Genomic DNA, 14,785 nt, shown 5'->3' on the forward strand with positions numbered 1-14,785 from the left:
CACCTGTAATCCCAGCACTTTGGGAGGCCGAGGAGGGCAGATAACCTGAAGTCAGGAGTTCAAGACCAGCCTAGCCAACATGGCGAAAACCCGTCTCCACTAAAAAATACAAAAATTAGCCAGGTGTGGTGGTGAGTGCCTGTAATCCCAGCTACTTGGGAGGCTGAGGCAGGGATAATTGCTTGAATCCTAGAGGCAGAGGTTTCAGTGAGGCGAGAGCGTGCCATTGTACTCCAGCCTGGGAGACAGAGCAAGACTCTGTCTCAGAAAAAACAAACAAACAAACAAACAAACAAAAAACCATGATAAAGAGTTTCTGTGCAACCCTGAACTATCCTTGGGCTGAATGCTTTGATTGTTTGATTATCTGGCATCACTTACCGGTTCTTCTTCAGGTCATGTTGGATCTTTCTTTACAGGGTCCTTTCCAAGTCCTTTTCCCTGCATACTCTTTAACTGTCAGGGTTTGCTAGGGCTCCTGTTCTCTTCATCCTCTATTTGATTTCATTTGCTCATGGCCTTACCCACTGCTTTTCTGGTAATCCCCAAACTTATTTCCCCAGCTTATACTCTCTCCCATGCTTCAGATACATAAGACTTCTGGAGAAGCAACTCAAATTCAAAATGTCCAAAGCATCTTTCTTCAACCAAATCCAGAAGCTTCAAAGTCCTCCAGAGTGGTATCACATCCTGCAATGTCTATTGGTAGTGGGAACATCTTCTCAGGTCATAACTAGGGAATGCGAAGAATATAATTTTGTTCTTCTAAATTTTGTTCCAAAATTCATTTTTCTACCTAGCAGTAGAAACATTGTTTTTGTCAAGTCAATATAAACTCAGAGAATTTAAGGTTTCTCCGCTGCCACCTGCTCCCTCGGGTTACATCTAAGTGATGGCAGTGTTCAAGCAATTCGGGGTTGGGGTGTGGCAGGGTCTGTTTCTTTTTTTTTTTTTTTTTTTTTTGAGACACAGTTTCACTCTTGTCACCCAGGCTGGAGTGCAATGGCACGATCTCGGCTCACTGCAACCTCCCCCTCCCAGGTTCAAGTGATTCTCCAGCCTCAGCCTCCCAAGTAGCTGGGATTACAGGTGCACGCCACCATGCCCAGCTAATTTTTGTATTTTTAGTAGAGATGGGGTTTCACCATGTTGGCCAGGCTGGTCTTGAACTCTTGACCTCAGGTGATCCATTCACCTCAGCCTCCCAAAGTGCTGGGATTACAGGCGTGAGCCACCGCGCCCAGCCAGGGGTTCTGTTTCTTGATTCACCTGATTTATGCTGGCATTTGCTCAGACAGTGGGCTCCCTCTGGCCCTGGTCACTGGCTCCTTTCTCTACCAGCATCCACTGAGATGTCCATCTTGCCTTTGGTCCCATATCCACCCAGGTGAACGTGTGTCCTCATATCTAACACAGTGGCTCTTTTGTCATACCTGCTAGAGCAATGGAAACATTTCAGATGTCTTCCTATGCCACACTGGAGCCCCAAGAAATGTGTGGGGCCCCTCTTAGCTTAAAAACACCATGTTGTCATTTCCACTCAGTGGCTGCTGCATCACCCTGGCCCAAGGATACTCTTCTGTAGGTCACACCTGGAACTTGAAGCATGGGCGTCCTCTGCTCTTCAATCTCCTATCCTGTCTGCAGGTTCACTTTTTTACCCTTCCTGCTACCATCTAAGGCTGATGTACTGGGCAACCAGGGAGAGGAGGTTGTGCTCAGGGCCCCTCCATAGTGATATGTGCCACCCTCTCATTTCCTTCCACTCTCCCTCCTTGCTACATGGGGGGTGTCATTTAAAAAAAAAAATCTCATTTGAGGTGGGAAATTCAAAAGTAGAGAACCGACCCTTTCATTACTACGGTAATAACCCAAACCTGAGGGCCAAGTGAGTAGAATACATTTGTTGAAAGGAACAATAAATGCCAGGAAAGCAGCAGAAATCCAAACTTCAAAATATCATCCCATCACATACCTCTTGAACATCTCTCATATTCAGTTCAGCTGTTTTTGCATCATTTACAGTTTTCTGTGTCTCTTACCTGGATTGCTACAATAAAAAAAAAAAAAAAACTTCCTGATTATGGTTTTCTATAAGCTTTCTGAAGAAACTATTATTAATTTTTATAAAGATGAGGTCTCACAATGTTGCCCAGGCTGGTCTTGAACCCCTGGGTTCAAGCAATCTTTCCACCTTGGCCTCCCAAAGTGCTGGGATTACAGGCATGAGCCACTGCACCTGGCCTTCCATAAACCTTTTTTTTTTTTTTCTTTTCTTTTTTTTTTAAGACAGAGTCTCACTCTGTCACCCAGGCTAGAGAGCGGTGGTGTGACTTCGGCTCACTGCGATCTCTGCCTCCTGGGTTAAAGTGATTCTCATGTCTCAGTCTCCTGAGTAGCTGGAATTATAGGCAAGTGCCACCATGCCTGGCAAATTTTTGTACTTTTAGTAGACAGGGTTCCATCATGTTGGCCAGGCTGGTCTCAAACTCCTGACCTCAAGTGATTCGTCCACCTCGGCCTCCCAAAGTGCTGGGATTATATGCGTGAGCCACCACGCCTGGCCCCATAAGCTTTCTTTAGGCCATTTTTGATACTGTAGCCAGAATGTTTTACTGTCTCTAAAACGTGCATCCAGTCATGCTATGTCTCCTCCTCAAAGGCTTCAGTGGCTTTCCACTGCCTTTGGGAAAAGTCAGAAGTGCTGAGGACATGAAACAAAGTCCATAGTCTGGACTCTGTATGACGTGTTTTCTCTGATTCCCCAAGCTCAGCTAGACTGTATGTCAGGACTGTGAATTCAAATGTGTGGCTTGCTTTCCTCCATCACTCCAATCTTCAAAGTGAACATCTATTCATCTTTCACACTTAGTTCCAATGTTACCTTCTCAGTGATACTGGCTAATTCTCTCCTGTGTATATTCCCTTCATAACAGCATTGATGTCTGATTGTTTCTTGGTTAACATGTATGCTTCCCTCATTAGATTATAAGCTTCTTGAGGACAGGACTGTGTCTTCCCATCTTTGCATTCCAGTGCCTGGCATTGTACCTAGTGACATTGTAGGTATTCACAAGATGTTTGACTGAATAGCCAACTGGCAGAGGATGCTTTCAGAAGCAAAGCCACCAATCGGGAGACAAAAGGCTCTTGACATAAGAGAGAGAAATGTCTGGATATACTGGGGTTCAAACATTTCCCTATTCCTTCTTTCCTTTTTAATCCTTTTACTTTCCCACTTTGAAGGCTACAAAGCACAGGACTTTGGGTTTTAAACTTGGTGATCCCCAAGCATCTCCAGATGGTGACATCATACAATAGTTGAAAGATCAAGTCACTGAGCAAAGGTTAAAATTTACATGTGGTGGCCGGGTGTGGTGGCTCATGCCTATAATCCCAGCACTTTGGGAGGCCAAGGCGGGTGGATCACTTGAGGTCAGGAGTTCAAGACCAGCCTGGCCAACATGGCGAAACCCCATCTCTACTAAATATACAAAAATAAGCTGGGTATGGCGGTGCGCACCTGTAATCCCAGCTACTCGGGAGGCTGAGGCAAGAGAATCCTTTGAACCTGGGAGGCAGAGGTTGCAGTGAGCTGAGATTTCGCCACTGCACTCCAGCTCGGGCAACAGAGCCAGACTCTATCTCAAAAACAAAAAACAAAAAACAAAAAACAAAAAACAGAAAAAAAAAAATTACATGTGGCGTCTTCTCTTTCCTAAGGCAGTAAACATGTACAGTCATTTAACACATTTATTGTGCAATTATTATGTCCAAAGTATGTTGCTAGATGTTGTTTGAGTATAATTTGGAAAGATTTTCATCAAAGCTAGTAAAACTTATTTTTGAGTTTTAGTTTTCAGGAACATTTGTTCATCTGCAGTTCATTCTTCCCAGTGAGAGAAGACATTAGAAGCACTGCAAGACATTCGGTGACTGGGTACTAATTATTCCTGAATATTGCTAACATTTAACAAGTAGCCTCAAGGTGGAGAAGAAGTGGGTAGGATGAAAATGACAAGAAAAAATATTGAAATGTTTAAATAAATCATATATAGCCGTAAAATGAAATAATACTCTGAAGGAGTTAGGAGGAATAAGGTTGATCTGTATGTATCAACTTGGACAGATCGTCTAATAAGATTAAGTTAAAAAAGGCAAATTGTAGAATAAAACATACCATATAAAATTTATGACTCTTTGCCCTCCAAAACTACATGTTTCTATAAGTACATACATATTGTATACAAATGCATATAAAATGCTGAAAGGATAGACATTAAAGAGCTTATAGTAACAGTTTTTAGGGATAGAACTGAGAGGTCAAGGATGACTTTTGCTTTACCTGTATTATTAAAAACAATTACAAAAAGAAAGTATACATGAACCACTTACATAATTAAAATTAAACTTGTTTCTCCTAAAAAAAAAAAAAAGGTAGGGTGAAATTCGAAGACATAATACTATTGTGAAATGGAAAACCATTCGATCCTTCTCGTTAAGTGATAGATTGATAAATATTGAAAACTGATAAACTTTTGTACCTGCCTTCTTAAAAAATACCCACAGGTCAGTTCAGGCATGATGGAGAAAGGTGCAGAGGAGGCAGAGGACCTGTTTTATTCCTGGTTCTGCCTCTTGTTTGGCCGATCACTTTATCTTGCTGAACCTCAGACTCCCCATCTATAAAATGGGGATAACAATTTAACACTGAGGTCATGAAATTGTATAAAAACTGTTGTGAGACGGAGTAGTTGGCCATGCACCATAGACTATGTAGTTCTATGCTTTATACTATTATGTATAATGCTGAGATTTTAATGCATAGATTGTAATTATAAAACAAAGGCTCTGCTACAGGAGACCACTATTAATCACTAAGTAGAAAAATATAAACAAAAGTTGTTTAAAAGTTAGACTTTATTAGAAAATTTGCAAGTGATCTGCAAATTTTGTGGGTTATTTGGAGCCAATGTTGAGTACTGATCATTCCTTTTTTCTTCCTGGACCGTCGAACATGCTCAATTTGTTGACCAAGTAGTGTAAGTCACGTCTACTCAAGAAATTCAAACTCATTTTAATTGTAATTTAAAGTCGAAATAAAAATCAAATACCATACAGTCGTCTAAAACCAAATACAGAGTATAATTTGAGAGCACTTCTATCAGAGATAATTTGTATGCAGTTATGTTTATGAGTCAATATGAAAAAAAGAGTCGGGACCATTTAAGATAACAGAAATATTAACTCTCTAAACTTTCTATAGCAATGCAAACACAAAGTTACATGGTCCTTGTGATGTATTCAGTATCAAAACAATACATGTAAAAAGAAACACAATACACACAAGCCTCTAAAACTTGGAGAGAGGCAAATAAGCCACAGAAAGAAAGTGGTGTTGGTTAACTTCTTCTTGGCTACATCCACCTCCCCATCCCTTAAAAATGACAACATCAAAGCCCCATATATTAACAGAAGGAATGGGATGTCACACTTAAGCAGTAAGTCATTCAATATAAATTATTTTCATAAACAAACATTTGAGACTAGGTTTACAGAAGACAGAAGTTATGTAGACCCTATTTCTGTATTTTGTTTCAGTGACAGAGCATTGAGAAAGCCCTGATTTACACTGAGAAATGGTACCAGTTCTTTTAACAGCTCACCTTGAAATACCAGGAAGCTCTTCAATTTACCAGAGATGGCCTTATTCTGGCATCTGCACAAAAAAACAGTTAACCTGGCACTGATGTTTGCTGGATTTCAAAGTTTTAAAATGTTAGAAACACCATATTTGAGTTTGTTAGTTTTTAACTCATGTTAAAATATATTTCAAAACCAAGTATTAATGAAGGATCTCAACAGAACACAGTTTAAATACCATCACCTCGAGACACAAAGTTGATTTGCTGATGTTTCTGTGTGAAATCTGGCTTTCTGAAACTCCACTCAAGCTCCCGTGAGCTCCCACTCTTCTGGTTGTCCACCCATCCCTCTTGGCCATTCCTTTCACAAGCTCTTGTCCTGCATCTGGCCCAAGGTGACATTTTCACCCTGCATTCTCTCCATTTCTTATGCCCTCAATTACCACTACATAAAGTGACAACTCCCAAATATTTATCTCCAGCTCATAGTTATCTCTCAAGCTCCATCTAGACCCACAGTTCCACTTGGATATTCCATAGGCATGTAAAATGCAAAACAGAACTCACAAAACTGAGTTTCTGCCCTCCTAAATTCACTCTCTGGGGAAATGAGATTATTCATCTGGTTGTCCACGAGATCTAGAAGCATCCTACATTCCTCTTTTCCTTGCCACCTAAATTAGTCAAGAAGTCCTACTGGTTCTACCACCTATAGACCCTGTGAATCCATTCCCACCGCTACTGCCATAACACAGCCTCTCAACAGGGACTGTGATTTACATAGCTGCCTGACTTATAAAACATATTATTTTTTATAATTTTTTTTTTTTTTTTTAAGATGGAGTCTCACTCTGCCGCCCAGGCTGGAGTGAGGTGGCATGATCTTGGCTTACTGCAACCTCTGCCTCCTGGGTTCAAGTGATCCTCCTGCTTCAGTCTCCAGAGTAGCTGAGATTACAGGGGCCCACCACCACGCCCTGCTAATTTTTGTATTTTTCAGTAGAGATGGGGTTTCACCATGTTGGCCAGGCTGGTCTCGAACTCCTGACCTCAAGTGATCGCCCACCTCGGCCTCCCAAAGTGCTGCAATTATAGGCGTGAGCCACTGTGCCTGGCCTATTTTTTATAATTTTTAATTTTTGTAGATACATAATAGCTATATAAAATATATTTCTGATTATATCATTTCTTTGCAAAAAAAAAAAATCCTCACTATTTCTCCATTACCTTCAGCATGAAACGGAAATCTTTAAAATGACTTACAAAGTTCGCCTTTGGCTAGAGCATCTCCATCTTTTGCCACGACCTTCCCTAACATCCTATGCTTCAGCTGTACTGATCCATTCTAACTTTCCATATGTCCCAATATTTTCGTCACTCTTCTGAGCCTTTGCGCAGCACACTCTCTGCAATTCTCTTTTACCTCTTCTTCAACTAGCCAGCTCCTGCTCCTCCACCAAGCCTCAAGCCGATGTCACCTCCTCTGGGAAAGACTTCCCAAGCTCTCTTCCCTCTGGACTGCCCTGTGCTAGTGTTCTCCTTTGTCATATAACTTGTGCACTGCAAAGTAACTGTGTTCTGCAATGAACTGCGAACTTCTCTCTATAGCTTGTATTCCAAAATGGGGCCTGCGGCAAAGTAGGTGCTTAATAAATGTTTTAGGAAAGAAATGATAAAAGGCATGACTCAGGGGCCAATTAATTACACACAGGTCTATTAACCATTCTATTAACCAGACACTAACCCCAAGACTGATTTCCTAGTGAGCTATCACCTTGTTCTACAACTCTTTTAGGTTTACCTAATTCAAACCCAATCCTTTTGCAGTTCCTCAAAAAGTTAAACATAGAATTCTCATATAATCCAGCAATTCCTCCCCTACATATATAGCCACAAGAATGCTAGAAAGCAAGAACTCAGATAAATTGTACACAAATGTTCATAACAGCAACAATCACAAGAACCATACAGTGGAATTGACCCAAGTATCCATCAACGGATGAATTAAGAATCATATATCCACACAACGGAAAATTATTCAGCCTTGAAAAGTAATGAAATTCTGATACATGCCACAACATGGATGGATCTTGAAAGTATTATGCTAAGTGAAACAAGCCAGACACAAAGAAAACAAATATTATACGATTCCACTTACATGAGGTACCTAGAATAAGCCAACTTATAGAGGGATAAAGTAGAACAGAGGTTGCCACAGGCTGCAGGGGCAGGTGGGGAGGGTGGAGAGGGTAGAAGAAATAGGGAGCTATTATTAAGTGGGTACAGAGTTTCTGTTTGGGATGATGAAAAGTTCTGGAAAGGGATAGATGGTGATGGTTACACAATGTTGTGAATATGCTTAATGTCACTGAATCATACACTTAAAAAATTGTGAGAATGGCAAATTTTGTTATGCACATTTTATTACAATAAGAAAGGTTAACAATTCAACACTTGAGGCTGGGCACAGTGGCTCACTCACCCCTGTAATGCTAGCACTTTGGGAGGCTGAGGTGGGTGGATCACCTGAGGTCAAGAGTTCAAGACCAGCCTGGCTAACATGGTAAAACCCCATCTCTACTAAAAATACAAAAATTAGCCAGGTGTGGTGGCATGCACCTGTAATCCCAGCTACTCAGGAGGCTGAGGCACGAGAATTGCTTGAACTTGGGTGGCAGAGGTTGCAGCAAGCTGACATCGTGCCACTGCACTCCAGCCTGGGAGACAAGGGCAAAACTCTTAAGTCTCAACAACAACAACAACAACAACAAAAACCACGAAGTGTTTTCACCCTGATCTTTGTTACCATCTGTCTGAAGATCCTAGAGCCATGAGTTACTTCTGCAACTGATCTAATAGTTTGATCAAACTAGAAAGACATTAAGTTCTGGGCCGGGCACGGTGGCTCACACCTCAGCACTTTGGGATGCCGAGGCAGGCGGATCACGAGGTCAGGAGATCGAGACCATCCTGGCTAACAGGCTGAAACCCTGTCTCTACTAAAAATACAAAAAATTAGCCAGGCGTGGTGGCAGGCACTTGTAGTCCCAGCTACTCGGGAGGCTGAGGCAGGAGAATAGTGTGAACCCAGGAGGCAGAACTTGCAGTGAGCCAAGATGGCGCCACTGCACTCCAGCCTGGGGGATAGAGCAAGACTCTGCCTCAAAAAGAAAGAAAGAAAGACATTAAGTTCTGGCAGAACCAGAATTGACCACAAAGTCACCCAGTACTAACAGCAAAACCCATTCCTGTTGAACTACTATATAGTGTTGGGGGATGAGTTTTACAGGTTTACAACTCATTTCATTAAAAACTTAAGAGATTAGCTGCTTTCCCAAGGCCGAATAGTTTGCTACTTAAATTTTATAGATTAAAATTATGCACATAAAGAATTACTTACTTTCATTGGATTATTGGAAGTTTGTAAGTTTTAAAAAAAATTGAGTCCAAAACATATTGCATAAATGACACCTGCAAAGAAAGTATAATTTATAACTTCATAAGAAGTACTGTAAACACCAAGGAAGGCTGAAGATGTTCAGAAGAGCAGATATGAAATATTTAGTTAACAAGTGCCCTAACAGAGATACTCTAGAAAGGCAAGGCAGAAAAGCCAAAAAAACTGTACCACAAATATAAGCAATACCTCCACCTTTTCACCAGTGTGCTGGATAACCCCAAGACTGATTTGCTAGTGAGCTACCATGTTGTTCTACAACTCTTAGACCAGTAACCATGGGAACAGCAGGTAGAATCATCTGAGCCTCTCCCCTTCCTTATCTCCCTCCCCTCCCACAGGAATACCCCTGGAAATGCCACTGTCCATAGAAATAAAATGTCATTAGTACAGTGCCTATCACATAGCAGATGTTTAATCCATACTTCTTGATGTTCCATTTCAAACTGAATTCAGAGGGAAAACATTCACTTCAACCACATTTACTTTCTAGTCATGCTTCCTGAGATAGTCATTCTTTATACATTAAGGTAGAATAATCAAGTAAGTCATATCCACAAGACATATAGAGTGGCTGACAATATATCTGTGTATATAGTAATGTAGTTATAATACACAGATAACGAGAAAAACCATGAATGTTGATAAAAAAACACAAAAGACATTTTTCTGTGCTACAGAAATGGCCTTATATTTGCATTTATTAGGCACCCATTATCTTCACTTCATGTTGTTAGAAGAAAACAGAGCAATATTTCTATCCCTGGGTATATTTGATATGAAAACAACTGACAAAAGTAGGTCAGGGCCGGGCATGGCCTGTAATCCCAGCACTTTGGGAGGCCGAGGCGGGTGTATCACTTGAGGTCAGGAGTTTGAGAGTGGCCTAGGCAACAAGGTGAAACCCCGACTCTAATTAAAATGCAAAAATTGGCCAGGCATGGTGGCAGGCGCCTGTAGTCCCAGCTACTTGGGAGGCTGAGGCAGAAATTGCTTGAACCTGGGAGACAGAGGTTGCAGTGAGCTGAGATCGCACCACTGCACTCCAACCTGGGCAACAGAGTGAGTGAGACTCCATCTCAAAAAAAAAAAAAAAAAAGGTAGGTCAGAACCCCACAAAATGGTGAGTTCTGAATGTCACGTGTCTTATATGGGGTTACAAATCCTGACAAGACACGTGACAGGGTTTTCTGAAAGTCTCTGAAACTCATTAGTGCCATCTCAGTCTGTTTGGTTAAAAGCAGCAGCAAGGTAGGAGACAGTTGGTCTTTGTCTCTGGCTATCCTAATATGTCTTAGATAAAAACTGAAGGCAGCACGTTCCTGTTCTTTTTTCTGCATCTGCTTTCACAAAATACATCCCCTTCCCACCCAGATATAATCTTGGTGTTTTCTAGAATGTGTCCTTTAACCTACACTTGATCTTAGCCAAAAGGCCGAGGAGCGGTGTGTCCTTTAACCTAAAGGAGAGGTCCTTACAGAGATCAGAGACTTGACAAGAAGTCGACTAGGAGTTTGTGGCCTTCTGTCTATTCTAGTCCAGACGCGACTTCTCCTTAGTTCATGTTTTTAGCAAAAATAATTTTTTTTTTTTTTTTCTATTTAGTGTACTAAGCGGAAACCACTAGGCTGTGTAGTGCTGATTGAGTTTTTGAGTTTTCTGGGACATGATTTTTAGCTGTTGTACTAGGTAATATATAAACAAAAAATGCTAAGTACCCACTACTTTAATTCAGTAACTTTGCTTGTATTTGCGTGACATCTATATATGTTTCTCATGAAGAAAAACTATCATAAAAATTTTAACATAAAGTTTAACATGAATATTAGGAAAAATACACTTTCACAATTTGGAGTAAGGTGAATTACACATCCTTTCCTTTTCCAGTAATTTCTAAATTTAGAAATTGAGAAATTTTCTAAAAGTGTCAGTCTCAACTACTTCTTACCCAAAAGGTTTCTTCAAGATTTTGTATAAATTAATTTACTTCATGCTATACATTTAGGAGGCAAAAATTCAATGAAAACCATTTCATGACTTCAAGCACAGAATTTCAGGATGTCAAAATCATTTGATATCAAATAAATGCAATGATTAAAACGACAATAATAATCCACTGCCATCAAACAAACTTTTTGCCAACCTGCCTCCCATTCCACTACTGACAAAATCAGGACCACAAGGAGATAAGTGACTGAAGTGTATATACTTCAGAGTTAAATAAAAACATGGGAGACTGTAGCCCACATGTTAAAGAATACATTTAATTTTAACAGGGCAAAGAAACTAGTTTTTAAAGGTAGTGGTGGTGGTGGCTTAATTTTGAGTGTTCCTTTTATTTTCACCTGAAAAAAAAAAGTGAGTTTTTCCTCTAACTGCTTCCCAACAGTTCAATGACAGCAGAACATCAAATCTATGATGGTACTGGAGATCTTCTACAGAGACAAGGAGAGATGCAACTTCGTGAGCATGTTTTAGTCTGCAGAAAGAAAGTGGAAAAGAGAAAGACAGACAGAGAGAGGAGAACAAAAACTAATTTTCCAGGCAGGGGAATACTTATAAAACCTTTTATGTCAAAGTTAGGATTTCACAACATAACACACTAATGCAAAATCCAGTAGCACCTGAAAGATTTAAGTAAATGCTGTCATCATTTAAATGCTTTTAAATATCTGTAAAAGACTGGAGGAAAAAAAGATAAAGTACATTCTCCAGAGAACAAATGTATTTCAAAATAAAAACTGTATTTTTGCTTTTCTTTTTTTTCAATTTTTGTTTTTGTACAAGATTCGAGAGTTATCACATATTAACTTATACACAATGGGATCAACCTCCTCCTCCAGGTCGCTTCAAGTCCACATGTTCAGGCTACAGTCCCCAACATTATTTTCTGAGAAATATATTACCACAGTTTGATTTCAATACAGATACAGTATATAATACTTGTCTCTGGGAAAAATCAAATTTTAATATGCAAATGTTTATATAATACAGAAATGGAAAAAGCTACAGTAGGCACACAACCTAATTATGACTTGTGGATGATGATTTCTACATACTCTCCTACTGTAAATGAATAGTTAAAAGTCTTAAGAAGATTTTATATATATGTGCACTTGTGTCCACCTTATCCCATATACTGTACATGTCTATTGACAATCTGGGAATTTAAAGGTGCAGCCCTCAAGAGATTGTTAAATCATTAAAAAAGGAAACAATTAGGCTCTATTGGACAAGAAAAACACTCACAAAATTTCCAATTTTAAATTTCATATCAGTAGGAAAGTATTAAAAATAATTTTCTGTATATACATATGGGTATATGTATATATTGAATTACACATATGTCCCACATTATCAATACAATTCAAATGGAGACATTTTGGTGAGTTTTTTCATTAAATGATCACTATGTCAAAATTTAAAAATATTTTACTACATCATTAAAATAATTCACTTGCCATTTCAACAGCTTACACTGGTTTTTAATTTTTTTAACTCTTCATAACTAAACTCCCTGATCCCCAGTGTTAAATCCCCTATTTAAATTAAAACTTGGTGCTCTTTGTTACTCAGAAACTGATGGATAAAATCACATTTACTTCAAAATTCCATCAATCAAATACATTTTGTTACCTGATTTATCAGAGAAATATCTCAGCTCTGAGCATGTGTTTCTAAATTATTCTCCCTATAATAAATAGGAGAGGAAAATATCCTAAAAGAGATGGAGATAACGTACATGATGTTATAGCACATATAATACACGATGATTGTTTGTTATAAATTTTTCAGACACCTGAAAACTCACTTTAGAAACTAACTTCAGAAACAAACCATTTATTTTTCACTCTAATGTAAATTAATATGTATGTATTTACGTACATACACATACATAAAAAACAAAATTGTCTAGTATTGAGTAGCTGTTTATGAGTGAAAAAATGGTTACAAATTGGTTAATTAGCTTAATTTTGTACTTAACAATTCGATCATTTTGGGGTACAAACAAGAAGTCAGTGCATTTATAGACTCCATAGAGTCAGATACTCAAGCATACACTTTAAAAAAGAACCCTCCTCAACATCACAGGCATTGTACAGCAAGAATATATGTACTCTGATGCAATTCCTACTTTATAAGCAGACTAGACAGCACTTGGCTTACTTTTAAAATAGCTTCATAAAAGAAATATATCATATAAAGAAATGCATGTTTGCTAAAAGTCTTTTAAAATTACATCAAAACAACATTAAAACCTGTTCACTGAGAAGAGCCTATTGAATTTAATTCCTGTTTTGAAATACCTAGTTAACAGTTCAGAATATTGCCTTGTGAGGTTTGAATCAAGATGTGATTGATGTGTAGAGCCAGATAGAGTACACAACTCCATCTCTATCTGCCACGATCACAATTTAGATAGAGTCCTCTGATCAGCTGTTTGATGTAAATGGATCCCCTTTAAAATAGCTATACACCTTAAAATTATCTATAATAAACAGTTTCCCAATAACCATTATTATTCGTAAATTGAAATGCATTGATCATTCAGAAAAGATTTCTTGCAAAATATATAAATAAATGTAACTGCATATTCTGTAAATATACTTAACATTGCTAGACCAGACCGTCAATGACGGGCTGCTGTATTTCAGTACTGTGTGTCAAATTTATTAGAAATTTAAAAAGAAAAATTTCTGAGGGACTCAGCTGCCTTCGTTAGTTGGCTTTAAAATGTGTAATAAAATGGGAGACAGTATCTTCTCATAAATACATGGAATCAATATGGAAAAGTAAACTATACAACAGACAAGATTAGAGAACATCAGAGTGTACCAGAGTAGTCACCAGAGTGAAATATCTTCCAGCACAAAAAAGGGAAGAACTCTATACACCCAGTTATAGTATACTTCAATTAAAGATACAGCTCTCTCTCACTCCTGGCAAGAATTAATTGGTAATGGCACTGCTTCTCAGCAGTGCAAAAATATCCTGAGAAATTATTCAGATTACAACAAAAGACAGGCTTTCATCACTAAGTTTTTGCACAAAACACAGCTCTAGATATCGTAAATAAATTAATTTAAAAAGCAGATAATCTTCACTGTGTTGAACACAAAAAGGGGATGTGACCCAGACATTGTTAATTCTCCCATTGGCTAATATCAGGAAAAAAGATTGCATTAAGTATCTATTTATAACTTTCTAGTTAACTATGGCCAATAATATACATGGAGGTAATTTGTAGTTCAAGTTTTTCATCTCTTTTTTCCCCAACTAGCTACAAGCTGGATTCTAAAATTTACAGTGAAATATACAATTCCAATTTTCAAAAGATCCTCCTCCTGGAGGAGTGATATTCAAATTTTTTTTTTTTTTTTGTGTGTGTGCAATCTTGATGCAGAGCCTAAACAGTCCTATGAAGAGAGACAGTGTATCTTTTAATTAATTGGCACTGAAATTTCACTTTCCTTAGCTGCATTCTAGTAGCTTGGCCAAGTTATCTCGTAATTCTGTTAGTTCAAATATTTTTCCATCCAGAATTTCTAAGAGTGTCTTCAGGTTATTGCGAAAAGCTTCTTGTTCATTCTGACTTTTCTCCAGACGTTGCTCTAAGTCAGACAGTTGTCCCTCCAGGTCTTTGTTCCGAATTTCTACTTCCTTCAGAAACAAAAGTGTAACA

The 14,785-nt window shown here is 38.7% G+C and overlaps 1 protein-coding gene across 3 annotated transcripts in view; it reads right to left on the reverse strand.

The window, feature by feature from the left end:
- Window positions 1-11,655: 11,655 nt before the first annotated feature.
- HOMER1 (homer scaffolding protein 1) overlaps window positions 11,656-14,785 on the reverse strand; it is a 154,500-nt gene continuing 151,370 nt past the window's right edge. For 2 of the 3 annotated variants that reach the window (XM_011992201.1, XM_011992202.1), the window contains exon 6: window positions 11,656-14,763. In XM_011992201.1, coding sequence (XP_011847591.1) covers window positions 14,575-14,763 — 189 coding nt within the window. In that variant the 3' untranslated portion in view covers window positions 11,656-14,574. The remainder of the gene's footprint in view (window positions 14,764-14,785) is intronic. The other variant, XM_011992200.1, reaches the window with a different exon arrangement.

This window comes from Mandrillus leucophaeus, unplaced genomic scaffold, assembly GCF_000951045.1.
Source record: "Mandrillus leucophaeus isolate KB7577 unplaced genomic scaffold, Mleu.le_1.0 Scaffold407, whole genome shotgun sequence".
NCBI lineage: Eukaryota > Metazoa > Chordata > Mammalia > Primates > Cercopithecidae > Mandrillus > Mandrillus leucophaeus.